General features: G+C 37.2%; 1 protein-coding gene across 3 annotated transcripts in view; it reads left to right on the plus strand.

The window, feature by feature from the left end:
* IGF1 (insulin like growth factor 1) overlaps positions 1-22,897 on the plus strand; it is a 54,603-nt gene that overhangs the window by 19,856 nt on the left and 11,850 nt on the right. For all 3 annotated transcript variants that reach the window (XR_005627377.1, XM_039708308.1, XM_039708309.1), the window contains one exon: positions 19,427-19,608. Coding sequence is in view for 2 of the 3 variants with exons in the window: in XM_039708308.1 (XP_039564242.1) it covers positions 19,427-19,608 (182 nt within the window). In the remaining variant the exon portion in view is untranslated. The remainder of the gene's footprint in view (positions 1-19,426; positions 19,609-22,897) is intronic.

Genomic DNA, 22,897 nt, shown 5'->3' on the forward strand with positions numbered 1-22,897 from the left:
TGGAAAACCAAAACTTAATTTGTATCAAAAGTAGATTGTTTTATTTCTGGAACATCTACAATCACATAAAACTGAAACATGCAGCTGAAATCTGAAAGTCCCATCATTTCTCATTTTGAGCCAGTACTAAAATTCACCTTTCCTTTGAACCACCTCTACCTCTTAAGTTTGTATTATATCCTCATGCTAAGTTAAAAGCACAGTCATAACGCTGTCATAAAGGTCTGCTTTGAATTCTTTCTAGACACATTCAAGCTATACTAATTTAGCTGATGGCTGCTTGATTTCAGTGTAGCCAGTGAGAAAGCAAACAATCCAATGACCCCAAGTTCACTGAGATTGCTGGAAAATGAAAACAAGGGTTTTGGAAGGCCAGTGCTTCAACACATAAAGAAATATATTGAATACTTCAAAAGATATAAAATTCTTAGAACTGTTGGACAGGCTTCTGTGTGTGAACTTTTCTGTCCAAGTGGCATTGCTAAATACCATGGCACCAATCAGAGGGCTGACATCATATTGTTGTGTAACCCATAACCATAGCAATGTCACTTCTTAAAATGCATTATATGTGCATTCAGCTTCTTAAAATCTCAGCTGTGTCAGCTATTAAATAAAGTACAGTTCAGGAGATTTATTTTGAAATATGAGCTCTTTGTATTTTGTATAAAGGAAGCAGAAAATATAAAGCTTGTTAAGCCAATGTTAACACTGGAAGTTTGGATTCAGACACCAAACACAGAAAAGGTTTCATCACCAATCTAATTCACAATGATATAGTCTAGTAAGAGAGCTAATCATGATCATTTTAATGGACAGCAAAACACTTGGGCTTTTACACTGAATATGGGCCAAAAAGCACCAAAATATATGCAATCAATAGTAAAAAAAAAAATATACCCCATAGCACACCTGAATTGCTGAGTAAATGGTGCAGGTAACAGCACAAGTGAGTTTAATACAGGTTTGGTCCAACAACTACAAGCAATGGAGAACAACATGTAACAGAAATTGGGAATGTAATCCTCCTCTCCTTTATTTCAACCCTAAGTGGCCTTCCAGGGAAACATTATCTTCTCACTGGAACAACAGGAATTGCCTCGTTCCTGTGAGCTGCAGAAATTCCAGAGTAGCTGCTCTGCAGGGCAACAGCAAAGCCCTGACCAAGAATAGTCCTTGTTGCCAAGTGGCTGGTGATAAACAGAGCTCAGCATTGCCAGGTACTAGTAAAGGGAATGACACGTACCCCTTGCCACTTGACATGTGGTGTGGAGTAGCTGGTGTTATCCATTATCCGTCCTTTTGGAATATCAGCATGTTGGAGCTATAAACCAGAGGAACGAATGTCGGTCTGATTGTGCCTTTCTGTGATCACAGTCAGCAGCAGTGGTGTGATGTAGCCTTTGCCCTCCTGATAATCCATCAAGGAGAACACCAGCACTGTCTTTATGATGCATAAAAATGTGAAATAAAAGCTCACTGTGCCCCTTAGGCTGGCCTGTATTCAGTGAGATTTGAGGTTACATTTTCAGAAGGGGTGATGTGCTCCATGCAACATCATTGTCTTGGGTAGACAGTACTACAGCTTCTTTGGCAAAGATAAAAATACCTGAATTTCTCTGGTAACCAGACCACCATCTTGCCTTTCAACACCAGGCAATTATAAACACTACTTACAGTGCACAAGACTTCTGGACAAGATTACTTACAGAATCAAACACACAGTCACTTGATTGATATGCTGAGTAAGATGATCTTCTTGCTAGCCAAATTCTCACATGTACAGAAAATTTAATAATACATTTTGCAACCATGAAAAAGAAATTATGAGATGTTGAAATGTAGGAGTCCAGCAGTATGCAGTTATGACTAGCACAGTCCCTTTCTGTGCATTCCAAGAATCCAGAAATTAGACTTTCTAATATGAGAAGCCTAATTTGTGTAAACCATCTTCTATATTTCAGAGAAGAGAAAAGTGTTTCTTTAGATAGAAAATAGATAAAGAGTAAGCAGGTGGGAGGGTTAGGACTATTTCTGGCTGTGGGACTAACTGGTTTACATAACCTTGAACCAACTAATTTTATCTGTATTTGTCTAACTTTCACCACGTGTGAAAATGAGGCAATGATGTTTATTCACCTTTTAAAACTGCTTTTGAAATCCCCTGAGTCAGGTAACAACTCAGGACCCCAACGCAATACTACTTTTTAGAAGCACCCACATACAACCTAAATACTGCAAGGGTTAAAGTTTTAAGCTAAATGTCACATTGCAGTACTGATGATAAATTATAGGTAACAGCCTATCAAACTTAGGAAGACAGTTCAGTAAATGCAAAAAAAAATACATCTGTTTACATAAGGGATACAAATTGGCTACTACTTTCAGTCTAGAAGTTAATATATGCCATATTACTGCAGAGAATCCTGCAAACCCTTTTAAAAACAATGTTATAACAGTTTACATAAAACTTAATGGCAAGTTAAGTAGATCACCCCAGCAGGCCCTTTGCTTACTGCAGGAATATGGCACAGAGTTCATAGGTTACTTGAGACTCATTCTCCCAGCCAAACGAGTCAAACAATAACACTTTTAGGCACTGAAACACTTTTCCTCTGTTTTCAGCAGAAGCAGATGTGGGGCTGACTGCACAATGAACAAAAAGAATACTTTGAAAAGAAAATGACAGCAAAAATATAAGCTCAGTTTGTAGTTTATCCATGATCATCCTTGCCTTTCACCTTGACACTAACTTTCTAATATTACCCTCCTCATCTAAAGATCAGTGCAAAGCTCCAATAACTTGAAGGAAGCTCATTTTTTCATGTATGCATCATATTTCTCTTCTAAACAAATTGGTGCAATGTTTCAATCTTCATTTTACTTTGGGGTGTAAGTTCTGAGTCATCATCATTTAATTTTCTCCAAGCCTCCAGCTCGTGTTTTCTGTTTTTCTTCCTGGATGTGTCATAACAACTAAATTGTACCACCCCAGTAAAATGGTGAAGCCTAGCACACATCTGCCAGCAACAAAATACTCTGCTCTCACTCTAATTCCCCCACACATTCCACTTTTCACACTTCCTTCGCATCCTCTCAATAAAGTGGTAGAGCCTAGTAAGCAATTTCTTTTATTTTCCACAGCATTCTGCCAATAAATCCAAAGAACTACCTCAGAGAAGAGCACACTTTCCTTGCATGCTCTTTTCCTAGTCCCATATCTATCAATATTCCCATGAGATTAATTTTCTGAAGTGAGTGACTTCCCTGTATTTAGGATATCTATCATTGCTAGGTCAAAATTGTGCTGATGAACTGTGAAGGCATTATTTTTCAGAACTGTTAAATAATTTTGACTTGGAGAAATCACATGAGAAAATTTTTACTGTTTCAAATTTAATAGAAACTCTTTTCAAAAGTTTCCAGTATTCTTAATGTAGAAACAATAGGAAAAAAAAAGTCTTAGAGCTTTGAGGTATCCATCATGAATTTAAAGGAGGCAACACTCTAATACAGTTCTTCTAAAAACTTTCATTACACAACATCAAGAATTGCATCAAGGAGATAGGGAGGTGAGAATTAGCAATAAGAGAAAGGTGTTACAAAAAAGGCAGAAAAACCTCATCTAAAAAGAGGTGACAACAATGAATCAGAACAAAATGTAATTTAAGACAGAGGAGCCTTTAAAAGTTGCTAACAAAGTTCTGTGTTTGGCAGCTACCTTACCTGAACTAGGACTTTGACTCCTTTGAGGGTGAATCATCTTTGAACCAGGTTTCAAGGACAGTTCTGCTCTCACAAACGCACAGCACATGCAACCTTGTCACATTTTCCTTACCAGGTCTGGGTTGGGCAGTGACTGCCCCGGTAGTAGCCATTGCCCATCAGTGGACAGACACACAAATATCGATTTTGCAGCCCTGGTTGGTGCAGACTGTGAAGCATCTCTACAGAAACACCCACACCACCCCACCTGACCACAAAGCAGCCACACCTTGTTTAACTCCAGTACCAGTAGATTCCAAGAAAAAATGTTTTTAAGAGAAACCTCACGTCAGTGTTCAGATGGGGAAATGTCAATATCAGGCAGCAGGTTCACCTATGGCAGCAGTAACAAATGACAGCAGCCACTCTAAACAGCAGGAAAGTTGCTAGATGACAATTCCTTGAAATTATCGTGAGGGAAGTATAACAAGAAAAACATCTGAACCAAAGTAATCTCCAGGGGAGTTGGAACTAGATGATCTTTAAGATCCCTTCCAACCTGAACCATGATTCCTTTTTGCCTCTTCCCCAAATTCCACCTTCACATGGTGGAAGAACAAAAGTTATTCAGTAAAACAGGCCTACACTTCAGGGAGGAGGGGAGTACATTTTAACGGGCAAAATTGTATAGCTTCCAATCTTACTGTCAGAAATGACTCAGTGGTTTTAGCTGCACCTTTTTCTTTCCAACTCCTCTACAAGAAGAAAACAAAACACCTCATGAACCTGTAGAATATGCACAATTCACAAAACCTGAAATGCAAACAGTTAACTTTTGGTTAAGTTATAACAGCATTAAGGCAGAGATTAAAATTAGCAAATGTCAGGCAATCTGGAGATTAGGTGTCTTGACCTTCTCCAACAATTAGTTACCATGCCAAACAATCAGAATTTATGTGTATGATTACTACATTTTTTGTTCTGTTGCTCAGATGATGATAGTGGATATTTAGTTTGCTTTTGCAGAAGTATTTAATTCTCAAACACTTATATGTACTTTGTGCAGTAAATCAGGATGAACTGCTCTTTAGGGATTGGGCTGCCCCCCACTGACTCCAGTTTGAGCTATAGCAGATGCCATATAGCCCATCCAGAAGGGCTAACTCTTCATCTTTCTCTTTTTCCAGCCACTAAATACAACTTAATATAATTGTGCCAGAGCAATGAGACAATAATGAATGAATTGTCCATGAAGAACTCTGGAGCGTTTTCAGCAATTTCTGTAAGGAAATGAGTCAAAACTAATCTGAGCTAGATGCAGGACATGGTACAATAATATCTGTTTTCTTTTGATTAAAAGGAAAGAACAAGTGTCCTGTCACTGATACTTTCTCTTGATCCAGTATGGTGCCTAATGTGAAAGTTTAAAATGTGAAATAATAAATCAGAAATGTCTGTTCTATTAGGAAACAAGTACTCAATGACTACTACCAACTTCAATACAAAAATTTAACAATATTTTGAGTTTTCAAAGAGTACATTTTTAGCAATTTTACAACATATCACTTTGAGAGACCTTGTGGACACTTGCCAGATGTGATACAGTGGTAGAGGAACTCCACAGCAGAAAGCTTATTTATCCTTAGATCACCCCACTCTTTTCCTCTCCAGCCAGAGAAATGATTTCTGAATTTCCCAACAATCTTACAAGATAAACATTGAAAACTAGTAGAGCTAGAAATTACTATACTAAAAGGAGCATTATATTCTTTAAATCTAGTGCTAAGAACATAAACCTTTTCTAAGTCCTACTTATCGGTGTAGTGACGTCACCCTGGAGTAGGAGAAAGATAATCTTCCCTGTTGCTGCTTTATTGAAGAACGGCAAGGAGTCCTGACAAATGTGCTGCCCATGGTGCATGTATGTTTAAATACAACCAGCACTGAACAGTCTTTTACATAGGATGGAACATGTGCACACTAAAACCCATGTGCTGCTTTCTTTATTTCTGGCATCCTTTCTCCCTACAACACAGAAGTATGTTCCAAGTGGGTTTTTTTCAGTGCTTTGTCTCTGCTCTTTGCCTTTTCCAGTGCTGCTTCTCTGCTCTTTGCCTTCACTTCGCCAGCTGTCACTCCAGTGACATTTCCCAAGCATGAAGCTGACATAGAGCAGGGCAGAGCTTGAGTGCTGAAGCTGTGGAAAACAGTAGCAGTGTTTTAAAATATCAACACAACTCAGTGTTTTGGGAGCAATTTCCAATATTGTTATTTGAATAGATGCTGTTTTCTACGCAGCCATTCACACTGAAGAGATTTCAGTTATTTTAGAAAACCAAAAGTTTACTGAACTATAGCGCACAGCTATTTTGTCAGTAAATTTCAGGTTTTTCTGCCATAACACTTCACTTAAATTAGACATTAAGAAAGCTGAATCTGATTAATACTAAGAAATTTCTGTATAGAAAATTAAGAAAACTATTCATGTTGTGAAATAGAGGACAGATAACAGAGAACAGGACAGATGTTTGAGAAGTGTTTTGCTTCCTGATTTCACATCTCCTCTACCAACTTAGTTTTCAAATTTCAGAGCTGTATTTACAACTGATGACTGAAATGTCCTGAAATTCTAGTCTTAAAAAAAGGTCAAGAATAGTCGTCACATGGGGGTAACTTCTTCCAACAGTTAAGCTTTCTTCTAATTTTCTAGTTATTTTGTGTTATCTGATCTACTGTAGGCTAAGATACAAATATTGACAGGAAAGACTACTGCAACATGCAGAGTTAGCGCAAGCATTTTCCTAAACTATAAAAACACTAGTCCCCAGTACTGAAATTAAATCAACTCCTCCACTCCAAATGCAGAAAGGCAAGTCCAAATGATTTTCAATAGTCTCCAACTATCTTACCTAATTTTAGGAAACATTCAAGGTAAGATTTGCAGTTTATCAGCTGGCTTGGTTATGATATTTATTATTCTCATGAGTACCTTTAGGCTGAACAGGAAGCAAATCTTAACTTCTCTTTGCTCAGAAATAGTTCTGTAGTGTTTCTGTTCTTCCCACCTTGTGGTAAGAAGGAGAGAAAATTACCACAGAACAGTCTGACACTGCTCATGAGGTGCCAGTGTTACAATATGCAGAAGCAATTTCTGTGAGGGAAAGACACAGGAGCCTGTTATGTCCTGAAATGCAGGCAAACCCTTGCACTGCAGCATGTTTCCACTGCTCTGACTTGTAGGTGCTGCCACACTGCTAAGCAAGTGTGAAGGAGCCCTCTAGTGTGAATAAGAAATGGACCTACAGGCCATAATTTGTACACAAATAACACAGGAGAACAACAACTATGAATAATGTCACTGTCAGTCTTCAGGCATTTCAACAGCACACACTGCCCAGGAGATTCAACAATTAAAAAGCCTCCTGGATTTCAGACTCAGACCTGAAGTAAAAAACAAACAAACAAACATATATGTCATAATGTATGACTGACCATAAAGACAGTCTTAATTTAAAAAAAAAATCCAAAAACTTGAGAATAATATAGAAATAAACTGCAGCCCTTGTCAGATAAATATTTTGTTTAAATTTTTCAACAGACCATGACCTTAAGAGCAATTGATGTGAGCAATTGAAAGGACAGAAACCCTTCTTGAAAATCTTATGTGCTACGGTAAAATTTATCAGTTATCAGTTATCACAGAATAATTCAAACCTTCCAAAGACATAGCCAGTTTGCACTATAATGTAACCATATCCAGGATATTCCAGTGCTCAGATCTATTTGCAAGTGGTAGTATGGCAAAAGATCACAGCCATGCAAGTAGAGAGAGATAGACAAAGAGAGAAAGATATTCAGTCCCACACAGGTCCATAATGTGCAGCTATTTCTGTATAAAAACCTTCTGGTTTATGCTTTGTATCATTAAGATTAGAGGGAAAAAACAAACAGCAAGGATGTTGTTTATTTTATTGTCACCAGTTCTAAAGGAGACATACATTAAATGTATCTGGTTTAAAGCAATACTGTTCTGAAGCTGCATAGAGAAAATCATATGCAATAATTTATTTTTGTGGGTATTGTCTTTAGAGTGATCACAGTTGATTGCATAGCAGTTTTATGACGCTGAATGGAAAGTCAAAACAACTATGAAGTTTAAATTGATAGCAATGTATTTAATGCCCTGCTGTCTAACTGCTAGAGGGATAAACAAAGAACACCTAGAATTCTGGAATGAGTTTAGGAAGTTCGTTAGAAAAGTTTTGAAATGGTATCAGAAGTAGTCAAGAAAGAACACATGAGAGACACAACCAACTAACAGATGATGAGAAATTGAAAATAATTAAGCCAAATCACAAGAGATTCAGTTTAGGTAATCATTTAGAAACAAAGAAGGGAAAACTCAGACCCATTTTAGACAAGAAGAATTGTGGAACTGACTTCATTGTCCTTCCATTTAGGATTTTATCCTGGTTGCAGACATGAAACTTTTCTAAATTTCACAAATGGGGAAAATGAGTGAACAGCCACACTCACTAAACTTGCTGTACTGCTCACTTCTGGAGAGACTGCACATCCTCCTTGGGTTGTTTTGGCACCTCCTTTTCTGGCAAGCAGTGAGGAGTTTAGAGGAATTTAGAAGAAAAAAAACAAAGGAAAAAATTAATCCAACTTTCCCAAACCACAAAAAATTCAATTTAATTTGGGATACATTTTGCCCAAATTTTCAGTGAGAGCAATGGTCATATTTTATCCAAAAAAATCTCTCTTGATGGAAAGAACTCTAAAAGGTTTTGCTACAGAAGACCTAAAAGAAAGAAAGAAATATTGTAAACTGTATAAACACTAATAGTGCAGGAGGTTGCAAGTATTTTTTCATTTTTTCAATGACATTTGAGTAGATAATGAGAAAGCTGATTTGGATATGTTATTAAATGAAAATCAACTGCACATCTAATATCTGAAAAATAATTTAACCTCACCTGGACATTCTCCAACTCCTTCAGTTGTACCCAATCAGATAGAAGAAGCAAAAACAAAAAAATTTCAAGGAGGTTGGTGTTTAGGTGGCTTTCTTGTATGGAAGCTTTGTTTTCTATGCTGTTTGATTCAGTTTATGTATATCAATACCAGATTTAATTGTAGGATTAACTACAATTAACTACTTACTTAAGGCTAGTTATCTGAAGATATTTATGATCTTATTAAGCCAAATTCTGGGTACAAACAGGGTATGCCTGAACATTTTCCTTTGTACATCTTAACTCTTAATTGGAATACAGGGTTCTTAATCTCAAACACAGCTAATAACTTATAACCTCAGAACTAAATATCTAAAGACTCACACTAAAGATATTCATACTGATGTCTATGTCCAAGACAAAACCCAGAATCTCTGCTTTCAGATGATCAAAAGATTTGTTCAAAGTCCTCCAGGCTTTGAGATTTTTTAGCATGTAAAGAATAAAAAATGAGTGATAGGTGTTGAAGACCTGAGAATTAAAAAGGACTGTGATTTTTAATAACCAACAAGAGATCCTTTAGAAATGCATTTTATAGGAATTACTTGGTTCTACTTTCTCATTTGCTCTGACAACTTGTAAGCCCTCCACTGGCCAGTGATGCCTAAGAATTTTTTCCACAACACTTTTTTATAAATAACCACCATAGTTCAGACAAAGTGGATGACATGATGTGAAAAACACTGGCCAAGCACTGGGAAGAATGATTTTGCAGACAAAGTACATCTAACAGGATTTACAGAGTCACCATTAAGCTTACACATTATGGCACCTATAAGAGAAATGCAAAACTCTACACACTTATCAGAATAGTTATTCATCCTACTGCTTTTCTGCTGAACTGGAGCCACTTGCTTAAATAATTGTGGATGTTGTGGCTCAAGAAAAGTCAGTGAGTACCTAAAATTTAAAGGCCAGATCAACATTGCCACAGCCCTTTTAAAGTTTATAGTACTCCCCTATGACCCAGAGAAGAAGCCTGGTGAAGCAAAAGGACAACAGGATTGCAAAATAAGAGAAGCCATTCAAAAGCCTCTTTAACTGATGCAAAACTTTCAATCATTAATCAAACTTAAGTTGGAAAGAAAATAATAAAATAAAGTAATAATTCTGGTTATTTATAAAAAGTTTTCTTTTAATAGAAATGAACTTTTAAAATCTTTGAACTTCCCTGAAAAGGCCACTGAAACTTAGCAAGTGAAAACTGAAAGAAAATTTATTCAGAAACTGCATTCCCTTTTGGGAAGTGTGACTGTAGAGGGGATTGTCAGCCCCACAAAAGAAGGATTGCATCCTCTTTGTTTCATAAAACAGCTTTACTGCTTACAAGTATTTCTATTTTCAAGGATCCTACAGAAACTGTAGTTTTGGTACTTAAGGTGTTATACTGGAACTAATTTCTCCCTGCACTATACCAGTGTTCCCTTATAATCCCCCTGCATGTCTTAAGCAATAACAGGGTGAGCTGGAAGGACAAGGACAGCAAGTGTAGTTTCATCTTATACAGAACTGGCTTCTTTTTCTCTATGTTCCTTTCACTAGAATTGATTTTCCTAGCTTCTACTTGCAAAACCAAATCACTAAAGGATGGAGCTACAACTGATAGTGTGAGAGAAAGATGAACCAAATGTGACCATATTTTAGCTAGCTTTAGTTCTGGGTTTTTTTCCAGCCACAATGCACTGTCCCTTTCTCATCCCAATGACCTCATCCTCACTCCCTAATGACTCTGTACTCCCCTGGAAAGCTTCACTTTTATCTCCTTTGACAAATTTAACGGGAGCATCATGACCTCAAATGAATGTTTCATCTCAAGATTATATTTTAACATGTCCAACTGACTCAAAAATGTGGTTAAAGAAAGACAGGTATATAGTTAAAGCCTGGTGCTTATGTTGATGTAGGTTCAGTTCCTGGCAGTGACACAGCCTTCTCTGGTGTAAATAATTGATAGTTAGATTCCATAAATATTACTCAAATTTAGTTCTTATCTTTCTCTACAAAGAGCTTTTGTAATTTAGGGTACAGTACTCTTTAGCATCTCAGAAGATCAAAGAATCTGTCTCAATCTTTCTATCTTAATTTCCCTTCCGAATGTAGTGGTTAATTTGTACATTCTAATCAGGAATCTTGCAAGTCCATCTTCACAAGTAAAAGCATCCCAATATGGCAAAAAGTAGCAAACAATAAAAAATTATTTTTGGGGGGAAATTATTCACATCTAAACTGTTGGCTGTAGGAAAACTACATGCTGGACTTTCACCAAAAGCATTAAGTCATCTGACCATGCTCAAAGTAACTTCTGGAGTAATTAATGTCATTGTACAGAAAAGTTCAATAGCAAAGTCTAAAGATTCAGGACTTCATAGGCACAAAAATGAATCTTGTTCATTCCTTAGGCTCTGTTGCTGCATCATTGCACAAGGTTGGACGCTTTTCCCTGGCAAAGCCCCTGGCAATGATGTGAGACCTTCCTAGACAGACCTCACAGCACATTAGAGCAAGCCCACTGAAGTTAATGGTGTCAGTGAGGAGTGAGCCAGGCCCTTACTGGCCTTACCTTCTTTTCCCCTCCTACTTTCTCTTCTATTGCCACACCTTCAGAACCATTAAGATTGGAAAAGACCTTCAAGATCAAGTCCAGCCTTTGACTGCATACCACCTTGCTCACTAAACCATGTCACAAAGTGCCTACAGATTTTTTGAGCACTTCCAGGGGTGGTGACTCCATCTTCCCCTCATCAGTCTGTTCCAACACTTGACCACCCTTTCAGTGAAGAAATTTTTCCTGACATCCCACCTGAACCTCCCTTTGTACTTCTTGAGGCCATTTCCCCTTTTCCTATCACTTTTTACTTGGAGGAAGTGAAAATCAAGCAACCCTCATCTCACTACAGCCTCGTTACAGGTGGTTGTAGAGAGTGATGAGGTCTCCCTTGAGTCTCCTTTTCTCCAGGTTAAACATTCCCAGCTCTCTCCCTCAGCTGCTCCTTATCAGACTGGTGTCCCAGACCCTTCCCCAGCTCTCTGCCCTTCTCTGCACACAACTCAATGCCTTTCTTGTAGTGAGGGGCCCCAAAGTGAGCACAGCACTGCAAGTGTGACCTCACCAGGAGCAGAGGGACCATCACTGCCCTGGTCCTGCTGGCCACACTGTTGCTGATTCAAACCAGGATGTCACTGGCCTTCTTGGCCATCTGGGCCACTGCTGGCTCATGTTCAGCTGCTGTCAACCAGTACTTGTTTATAATAAGGAAATGAAAGTTGTCTCCCTCTCTGGTAGATGACATTGGCCTGTGCCTACCTACTTAATCCTCCTGTAACGACTATTCTGTAGAAATTAAAATTGTAATGTGTGCCAATACGTGCACTCCTACAATGGGAAATGTATTCAATGGGACTTGGAACAGCCATTCCCACCTTCTGCCTCTAAGCAGATGATGATGCCAAAATGCAAAAGCTAGAGTACCATGTTTGTCATTTGCTATTTGCTTTCATTTCTCAGCCTACAGCTGAGAAAGAGTAACTTTAGATCTAAAAATTCTGATTACAAAGTGCAAAGCAATGTAGTGAGTGTTGTGTGGTCAGTGGCATTAAGCACGTATCAGTCATTCAGCTTCACACTGTACATCAGTATCCTCCTCTTCTTACTTCCTTCAAGGAATCTCATCACATCCATTCCCTGAAATCTCTTTAGATGCCACTAAGATAACATTTACTTACTGAGCTTTAAAGTTGGAATAAATAGCAAGTGTTCAATAACTGCATGTTGAAAAGCCCACTAAGGACAGTGGAAATCTTTCCATTGATTTTAGCAGACCTTGGATCAGGTTATATATAAGTAACTGCTGCCATCTGATTCATCAAGACATAATCCTGACTGCACTAATTTACCAGTGACTTCAGCAATGCTACAATTTCACTCAGTTGTATGTGCAATGCTATATTTCACCCAGTTAGGTAATCCAAATAAAATGCAGTTTTACACTGGCTTGGGATAAGAAGGATATGAAAGGTTCTATCATGACTGTTCCTACTTCCACCACACACAAGACTAAGCAGTAATTATCTCCTGTGAGAGCCTGTGTAAGAGGAGAGGATGTATTTTCATTATGGATGGATGTCTGTATTATCATTGCCCTCCTCAATGCACTTTAAGGTGCAATATTCAGATTTAGCAATGACCTACTGGCTTCTAATTAGCTTGTCCTAAACCCTGATAAACCTGGCTATTCTTGCAGTAGTGAATTTCTCTTCAGCAAAGCATTTCCCTTGCCAAAGTATATATATTTTTTGGCAGCATCTGGCACTTTCCAGCTCTGGAATATGATGTAGGCTTGTGAATTGTGCTAGGTCTGCAAGGTTTTCACCCTCCAGAGCACTGTTTTGGTGCAAAATAAGACATCAATATTGTTTCCCATTATTTTTCTAGTTCTTTTTTCCTCAAAAATATCTAAACACTGAAATTCCCGCTTCATATCCCAGCACAACACTCAAAACTGTAGTGCTATCTCTTCACACACTGCAAATGGCTTGGGAATTACTGTGTGAAGCATAATGGCTCTGTCACATGCTTAAAATACACTTGACGGCCTCCAAAACATCTATTCCACAGCAAGAGTAGAGTACAGCACTCCTGTATGTGAGAAGAAGATGTTACAAGTGCTGTACTTTGGAAATAAGTTTAGGGGAAGAGAAGAACTCCTTCCCAATTCTAAGTGAAGGGAAAAAAATATTTATGAAAGGATATTTCTATAAGAAAAAAATATTTAACTATGGGACAGACTAAATAAACAGTCATACAAATTACAAATTAAGATCTTCTGGAAAAAAGCTACACTTGTCTCACTGACTTTAAAGAAGTGAAATAGTTATTTTACTCTGCATTTGAAATATCAAAGAGCTATCTTCTTTTCAAAAGGTGAAGCTTATATATCTCACTTATTCAGGCAAAACACTCTGAAGTCCTGATATATTTCTCTTATAGATTAGTACTGAGTGTCCATGTTTTCCCAGTCTTACTTGCTAGGATTTCAGAGCAAAGAGCAAACATCTCAATGCATTGGACTCAGTAGTTCCACAAAGCAGTAGCTGTAGTGCAATTTCAATATTCACAAATGCAGATGCTTTCATAAAGATTTTACTTTTGCATACTGACAAAGCTTATCCTCTGTTCTCATGCATATTAAATTAGACTTCAGAGCTAGGGCATCCATTCATTGAGCATTTATAAATGCTAATATATGCTCATTTTGATGAATACAAACAAAAATCAGTCTAAGCATAATAATTTTTTTGCATTAACAAAACATTGAAGGAAAATGGAAACTAAATATTAAATATTGTCACTTCAAAATGTTTGCAACTTATTTACATGAAAATCAGATTGCCTACTTTGCACATTTAAACCTCGAGGTATTTCTGGTAGGGGACTTTACAACAATCTCCAAGATTTGTTATTTGCTTGTTTGTTTATTTGCTTGTTTGTTTAACACTTCATAGAAGTATCAAAACCCAGGAATTTCCTGCTGATTGAACATTGACTCATAATTTTTCAAATACAGATGAGAAATTCCAGAGCACCCTCAAGAAGTATTACCAATATAACACTAATCCATTTGTTCAAGATTACAGGGAGATGAAAAGTGATATCAACAGTCTCTTATTTTGCATATGAAGGCATTTATAATGCAAAAATAGACAGTACTAGACTAACATACAGAATTTAGCCAAAGAGATACAGAGATACATAATTAAACAGCACACTGGCTGGCATGTTCTTTAGGACAATTTGTCATATTTAATTGTTAAATTGGAAATGAAAGAGAACAGCTTTGCACTCCACCAGGTGCATACATTCTGTGATTTAGGACAAATAATTTTTAATTTAATTCATTTTCCTTGAGTTCAGTTTCCTAGAAGAATCTGTGCATGTATGCTAAGGCTAGATCAATTAGCTTTATCTGTAGCTGATGAAAGAACAATCTTTCCTGCAGAGGACAAGAATAAATTTAATATTAAGCAAAGCATTCAATAAGGAAAAATTCACTGTTAATACACAGCTGCCTGTTGATACCACAATCTTAAACTAGATCCCTAATTATCAGAGACCAAAGATGAGCAAGATGAATCTCAAGCTTAGCATCCCTAGCCTTTTGTGCCACCATAAGGCACACAGCACATGCAACTCAAAACCTCTCCAACCACCAGCTCCCAGTCTGGATCACAGGAGGTTCTTATTCAATTAGTCTGCTATAATACAGCAACACAAACTCTCAGCCTGTTGTTCAGGCCAGAGGAAAATCCTGACTGACTGACCTGCTGCCTTACAGGATGCTCCCATACCTCCTGATGCTGTAAGCTGCTGTCAATGCTTCCAAACTGCACCTGACCCCAATGTTTTGATGGAAACATTTTGAGTTTCTTGGTACAAGACTACAGCACTCTAATAGGTCAATGGCCTTTCACCATTCTTTAAAAGCTGCAGTTGAAGATTGACTCTAATACTAGATTAGGATTAAGTGCAGTTTTTCAGATTTATGATGTATTTCTGAATTACAGTCTACATGCCAGTCAAGTTCTACTGCTTGGCTAAAAAGACACAACAGCCAATACAAAGTCACATAAATGTTCCAGAACACATAACCCCAGTTCTTTTCTAGAGTCCTAGATTGCATTTATCCTGGGCTACTTCTCATGTGATTTCTGATTTTAATACTACAACAGCAGATTATGGTTCTACACAGAATGCCTAGATAATTTGACATTTGAAACTTCTGTATCCACCTACACCAGTCCTTCTCACATTGAAACCAGTGGTAGAACAGATCCAGTGGCAGCAACAGGAGGATATTTTGGTGGGATGAGGAAGAACAGAAAGAAACCAAGTGTAAACAAGTCCTGCTGAATTACTCCACTGCCTTTGCATCATTTAAAGGGAAGTGTTGTTAGTGGAGAAGCCAGCTGTTGAACTATTGGAATCTGATACCTTGGACTGCTTTCAGGAGACATCACTGTGACTGGACTTTGTATCTTGTTGTGCACCAAAGGAGACATCCACAGATTTGATAAAGTAGATTAAATAAGAGCCAAATATCTATTAAGAAAATTTTGACCTACATGATATGAAATTCTTTTGAGCTAGCCATTGACAAAAAAGGAAAGAAACCTCCAAGGAAATTAGTGTACATCAGCAAAAAGGAATGCCTAGGACTGTTGTATGTCCACAGGCAGCACTTTGAAGGTTGAATAAATAGAAGGAACTTTTGATAACAGCTGGAGGCAGCACTCAAATTATGTCAGAAAGATGAGAAAGAACTGTGTGGGCTCAGTATAGTGACACAAAAGGTGCAGTCCATACTGAAGGCAATACTATTAAAACAAAAATAAGGAGTACAAATTATATTAAAAATGCAGAACCACCTGCCATTTATTTACCAGTATGGACTCTTGTCTAAAAAGCAACTGAAGTGCTTAGTTATATCAGTCCCTGTGCAGGAGAGCTCACTGTTTAATATGTGATTTAATCCAACGCACCACGTAGGAGCTTGAACGTTTGCCTAGATCTAAGTGCATACTTTGTTAACTTGATGAACTGGGACCATCTGACCCTGCAAGTCCTGCCAGAACAGATGGGCTAAACAGTGATAACATCTCTAGAAGTGGTGGTATCTCCTTGTAATTCTTTATCTCATCTTCCTCTGTGATAGCATCTTGGTATACTGCAGCACTTAAGAGGTCAGCAGCAATTTAAAATCTATTGCTTAAAAATTACTTTAGTCATCAAATACTTCTCAATTATGATTGTGGATCATGATACTGGAAAGGAATCTTTTTTCTGTTAATTTGCTCTCTCTGTTGTACAGCACTTTAGGTAATATCACTTTCTGTATCACACAAATTTTAAGTATACTTGATTGCTTTGGACTTCTGAAAGCCTTGGGAAAACATTTATTGGAATAAAAAATTCCGACTTCCCAATGCTAATGTTATCTCTATATAAAGGATGAGTATTTATTATGCCATATGATGCACGAATATTTAAGCCTACAAATAAGTTAATGTCATGTTTCATTATGAAATCATCACTGGTGTGATAAAGATTCCATTCCCATCTTGTTACAGTCCCATACAAGCTTTTAGAAGAGCTATTAGATGTTATATAGTCATTTATAAAATTATTATTCTGTAAGAAAAATACGTAGATGTCTTTGGTCTGGCTACTCTAAAAATGATTCTGAAGTACTCTGAGATTTTCACCAGAAAGATTCCAGGATTCAGGATTTGAATTAACTATTTATGCATATTTATATGGTGTGGAAAAATGTTGCTACTGATTACTAAATAAAGCAGGCAGGAGGAATAGGTTAGTAAAGGTACTTTATCAACTTTATAAATCATTAAATATGGACATGGAAGGGTAAAATAACTTGAGCAGAAGTTTTTAGGGTTTACTTCTTATGAAAAATGGACAGACTGATAAAAGAAAAGGAAGGTTAACTAACCAGTTCTTGTACCTACAGTTCATCTGGCACCTGCATATCCAGGAACAGAATTTACCTTTCCCTGCTTTAAATGGGAACAAGACCATATGTGGCATAAGACCCACAGCTGAGGGTATACTGCAAAGTAATGACACTACACACTTTATCAGGAGTGCTCAATTTTAAAAGTATTAAGCTAAAACAACCAGATTGGCAGATATCAGGAAAAATCTCCAGGGAAAAGCTTCAGGAAAAATCTCCTGGGAAAAGTTTTCATTTTACAATTCAGTGAGGGAAAATAATCTAGGGGGAAAAAAAACAAACAAAAAAACCAAACCAAACTCCCCATCTTAGTATTTGTAGTACTTTTCAATGATACACATAAAACAACACACACAGATGCAAACCAAAATATTACTGTAATCTACTCCTGGCTTGCTCTACTGTTTAGTTTTATGAAACAAATAATTTAGCAGGCAATGTACGATATAGAGGCCTCCAGTGGATTGCAATATACTAAGTAAGCATGTTTTTCTTTTTCTTTAATTTATGGTCCCCGGGGGTAAAAAAGACGTTTAAAACCCCTGTTTCCTGGGTTTATAAAGCTCATAGGGATCGTTAGTTCTTAACTGGCTGAATTGCTGGTTAAAATGTGAAACACACTGTACCACTAGAGGTCTTTTAATTTGGTAATATTCCAAGGCCTCAAAGGTTCTTCATCAGTGGATACATGTTTAAATCACAGGGAACTGTAAAATGTTGTGTTGTCTTTTCAAACTGACAGCTGCAGGACAAACAAGGGGATATCAACCTAGACTTTGCTGTTTCAGCATTGGGGGCAATAAGTTCCCAAAGAGAAACTGAATATTCATCTTTTTTGTTATCCTTAACTTTTATTTAACTTGAGTAATTCTTGAAATGTAAACTCCTGCCAAACTCTGTGAATAACAGATTTTTGGTCTCAGTGATATAACTGAGAAGGAGAAGAGAAAAAAAAAAAGGCAAGAAAAGAAATTGGTAGAGCTGACTGAATTGAGTTACTTCATGTTTTGGCTCTTGGCATGCTTGCCTTTTTTTTCCATATTTTTCATTTCTTAACCAATGTGGATCATTCTGTAAGTGGAAACATTTAATGCTGAAAATGTCAAAACAAAACACTTAATCTTTTCAGAATTTTACTGTCTAAAATCAAATTCTATCAGAATTTTAAAATAGATGTAGTAAGAAACTACTTACTTTTTGTGAATTTACAGTTCCTTCATTTCTAGTTAGTCATAACAGGGCAACTGCATATCCAACTTGGTTGTGTACAAACAATCCCAGGAAATAATGGGTCTTTAATCTCTGTGTAGGACAACAGAGAATTCAGCAGTTACTAAGGAAATCATAAGCCACAGGAGGAAAAAAAGACAAAAAAATATAAGCGTGTAAGAGTTTTATGAATGAAAATATTGGCCTTTACTGGAGCTGAGTGAAAAATGCAAAATATTTGCCAATTAAGTGTTTTCCATAGATGGCTGGCACAAATGCAACCACAGGAAAGCCATGTGATATCAGTCCCATTTCTTATCTTGTTCAAATCTATGGAATATAAAAATCTTCCACTTTTATCTGTTCCATCAACCTTCCTATTTGATCGGTTACTTTGTAACTTTGATTCCAGCTTCCCACTTTTGAGCTGGCAGACCTTACAGCCTGTGCAGTGGCACACAGTATTTCCCTTTGGAACACACTCTGACTGCACACAGTACCTCAGTGTAGCCTTTTTTACTAGGAAATACTTGCCTACAACACAGTCGTGATCTATGGTATTTACACGCCAGCTACCTCAGCTAGCTCAACAATGTTTTCATGCAAAAGCTAAAAGGTAATTTTCCTGTCCAAATGTCAGATTTCAGTGTCTTCCCTCTCTAATTTTGAAGCTAATGCAGCTCGATAAAATATTTTAATAATACTTTTCTAAGAAGGCATAGATTCGCTCAAATGTTTAAATAGCAACCACACATGGAGATCAAAACTGTCCATTTCCAGGAATATCTGGAAAGGAATATCCAAAGGGGTGTCTGAGAACAGGGTCTTAGAATAGATACACACAGGCAGCCTCTACAATGGCCATTGGTGATTCAGTTAACATAATACACCTCAATAATATGACTGCTCCTGAGACCTTTGCATTTCCTTTCTAACCTAAAAACTTCCCCTTTGTGTTTTGAACAGGCAAGCCCACGGGGTATGGATCCAGCAGTAGACGCTTGCACCACAAGGGAATAGTGGATGAATGCTGCTTCCAGAGCTGTGACCTGAGGAGGCTGGAGATGTATTGTGCTCCAATAAAACCGCCCAAATCCGCGCGGTCCGTACGCGCCCAGCGCCACACCGACATGCCCAAAGCACAAAAGGTAGGTTGGGCTGGCAAAAACTCCCAAGGACCAACCAACAACCCAACCAGAGCAACAAAAAAAGAACCAACCAAAAAAAAACCCTACGTGTTTTAGGGAAGGAAAATTCTATCAAGGCTGGTAACATAGAAAACAATTGGTGTGTTCTGCCTACTAGATTTAGTGAAACTTAGGAAAATAGTTGCCAAGGTGGGAAATAAGTGGGAAGTGGTGTTCCATCTCATCTCTTTACTGAATAAAACACAGAATTGCTGAACCAGAAGTTGTGAGGTCTCATACTGCCATAGGGTAGTAAGTGACAAGTACCTACATCATCCAATCATAAATACCACCTAAGACTTCTTTCAAAAGAGAAACGAAACACTGAACATTTAACAACTCATCTATCCAGAATCTCTTCAGGCATGCTCCCCTGTTAGGTAGAGGTAGAGTGGGTGCTCAAGAAGGAAATCAGACATTCTGCTATTCATTTTACATTTAAATGAACAAATTTTTTTCTTCTTCATTATTTTTCCATTTTTTTAAATTTATCAGAACTAAATTAAATGGATTGTCACTGCAATCATTGTATACTTCATTTTAACTATTTAAAGTTCAATATATAGATATTCTCCAAGCCACTTCCAACATTGATTGGTATTATTTATAGAGCTGTGGAGTTCTGAGTATCCAGATTTTTGTTCCACTGATACCAGAAATACTGCACATATGTGTACTGTATGTATACTCTATGTATCAACAGAGACTATAGTTCAGAAAACCTATCTTAGACTAGGCTACATTAAGCTCATGTTCAATTGTCTCTCCTGGCTGAGGTTGGAACATCTGTTTTACATATTATCTGTCTTCTGCTGTAAGCCCCCCATGATTTATTTTATTACTGTTGACCCTGTCTGTCCTACACACATGTTGGCACCACTCCTGCAGTTATCTGAAAATTTTTGCTTACAAGACCTGGAACATAAGATTTCATAGGAAGTCAAGAAACCAGTGCTGTATATTAAAATCCTTAATATCAACTTTATGAAAAGAACTATTGTAGTCATTCCAGCATCCATTCTTTTCCATAAGTCAATTCATAGAATAGAATCCTTTCCCCTTCCTTCCTCAAGAGTTTTCCAAAAATCAGTGATCCTTCCTGGGAAACATCACCTTGAGACCTCAAAGGGCACACAGGGCAACAAGTGAAGACTTCTTCAGGTGGAGATCAACTGCAGACAAGAAACCCCTGGTTTAGGTTTATTCCTGTCAGGGCACACATAAACTTAAGGAAAGCTGGAGAGAAGAAAACAGGCTTGGCCAGGAATCAGTGTGCTCCTTCCCATGCTTGTTGCTACGGCAATGGATAAAACATTGGAGTAAAGGAGACAAGATACCTGCCAGCTCTTTGATGAATCTCCACACCACTTTCCTTGGAGAGCTAAGGAATGATGTCATCTTTAGGCAGATGTCCTCTTCCCAGTTTAAAACACAGGCAGGAGAGCATTGTCTTTTACAGACAGGAAAGACCTTGTATCTTTCTGCAGCATCAGGGGAGGTAGAACCCAGGAGGGGTACTGGAAGAAGGAAAAAAATGTAAAAGGGAGTATGTAATTGAGTAATTGAGAGAGCATAGCTGCTGGAGAAATCATCCTAGAAATTAAAAAGGGAAAAAAATGAAGTGGTGAAAAGAGCAGTAAAATGACAATGAGGAGCACAAGAGGAAAAAAAAGGGTGAGGGAATTAGATCAAAGAGGTCAAGAAGATGTAAAATATTGCAAAACTGAATGAAGCAACATGCATCCCAAATAAAGGATGGAATGTTAAAACACATAAGAGAAAATTAAATTAGAGATAAATTAATATTAAAGAAAACACATTTAAGGAAACTGTACATGTAAAGGAACATGTTGAATAGAATATAAGAAATCATAAATTCTTCTCAATAGGAACTTGGCAATAATCAGTAACAAATCTGATGGGAAATACAAACAAATTTTCATTTTTATCTGTGGATGAAGTAAATTAGTTCGAGGAAATGAAAATACAGAACAGGTAGGAGAAACTATTATTCAGATTTCTGATAGATAAAAGGAAAGTACACTGGAGGGAAGAGAAGTGGAACTCAATAGGAAAAACCAGTACATGTCCTCATTTAATTTTTTTTCTTTCTCTTTTCTTTTTGCAGTCAGTTGTACATGCCGCCATTAAGTAAGGCAATTGTGTTCGAAGTTTTTTTGGACACACTCTCCCAGGATGAATGTATTTAGCTAGTTCATAGTGTTGATATGGTACTGATTTTAACTAAAATAATAGATATGCTTAAGTCAAATTATGTTTCTGTTAAACAATGTTTCTCTCAATATGATATGCTATATATGAGATCTATATCTTTTTCATAGAAAGTGAATATATATAGCTATTATTGTATTTATACAATCTTTTCAAATTTTCATATTTAGATGCAAGATGTAAGGTAGGACTAGGTGCAATATATAAGAGGTTGTACAGTTCCTCTCAGATTTCTTATTCATTTCATACATTGGACAGTCTTTGTTCAGCATCTCCTCAATCTTTTTAAATGACAAGTCCAGGATTTGGGGTTTTGTTTTAGTGTTTCTAGTGCTTAAGTAAGTGGTCTATTTCCCCAGTCCCTTGTGCAGATGGTTCCTGCTAGGCACAATTTGGTAGATGATCTTAGATCAGTGGAGTAGGGATCTTTTCTTATTTACAGTTTCAGTATTTCTGCTGGAAAACAAAGTAATGATTTCTCCTAGTTCTACACTATATTTAGAGCTTTAAAGGGCAAAACAAGAGCAAAAAGGGGAGTTTAAGTCCTGTCTTTGGTGTCATGGTACCATCTAGCTTTTCTTTTGTTTGTTTCTTTCTCTTCTGAAAAATGCTTAAAGTCAATTATCCTTAAGTGAATTAAATTTTAACAGCAATTTGGAAAACTATTGAGTAGCTCTTTGAAAAACAACTGCCCTACCAAAGGAAACAACTGAGCAATTTCCAAAACTGTAGACATGAGGGAAGATTGTGACCTTTTCAAATGAAGCAGTGTCACAGAAACTGTCACAAAGTTCTTCCAAGTTCAAGATTATGAGGTACCTTGAAAATTACTACTGAATGTAAAGGCTGGTAAGGCTGATTTTAAAATCTAGTAAAAAAGAACCACAAAATCATTTTGGTAGGAAAAGAACTCTAAGAACATTGAGTCCAGCCATTAACTCAGCACTGCCAAGTCCACCAATAAATCCTGTCTGTAAGTGCCACATCTACATATATTTTAAATAACTGCAGAGATAAT

The sequence above is a fragment of the Passer montanus genome, unplaced genomic scaffold (genome assembly GCF_014805655.1).
Source record: "Passer montanus isolate IOZ18808 unplaced genomic scaffold, ASM1480565v1 scaffold20, whole genome shotgun sequence".
Classification (NCBI taxonomy): Eukaryota; Metazoa; Chordata; class Aves; order Passeriformes; family Passeridae; genus Passer; species Passer montanus.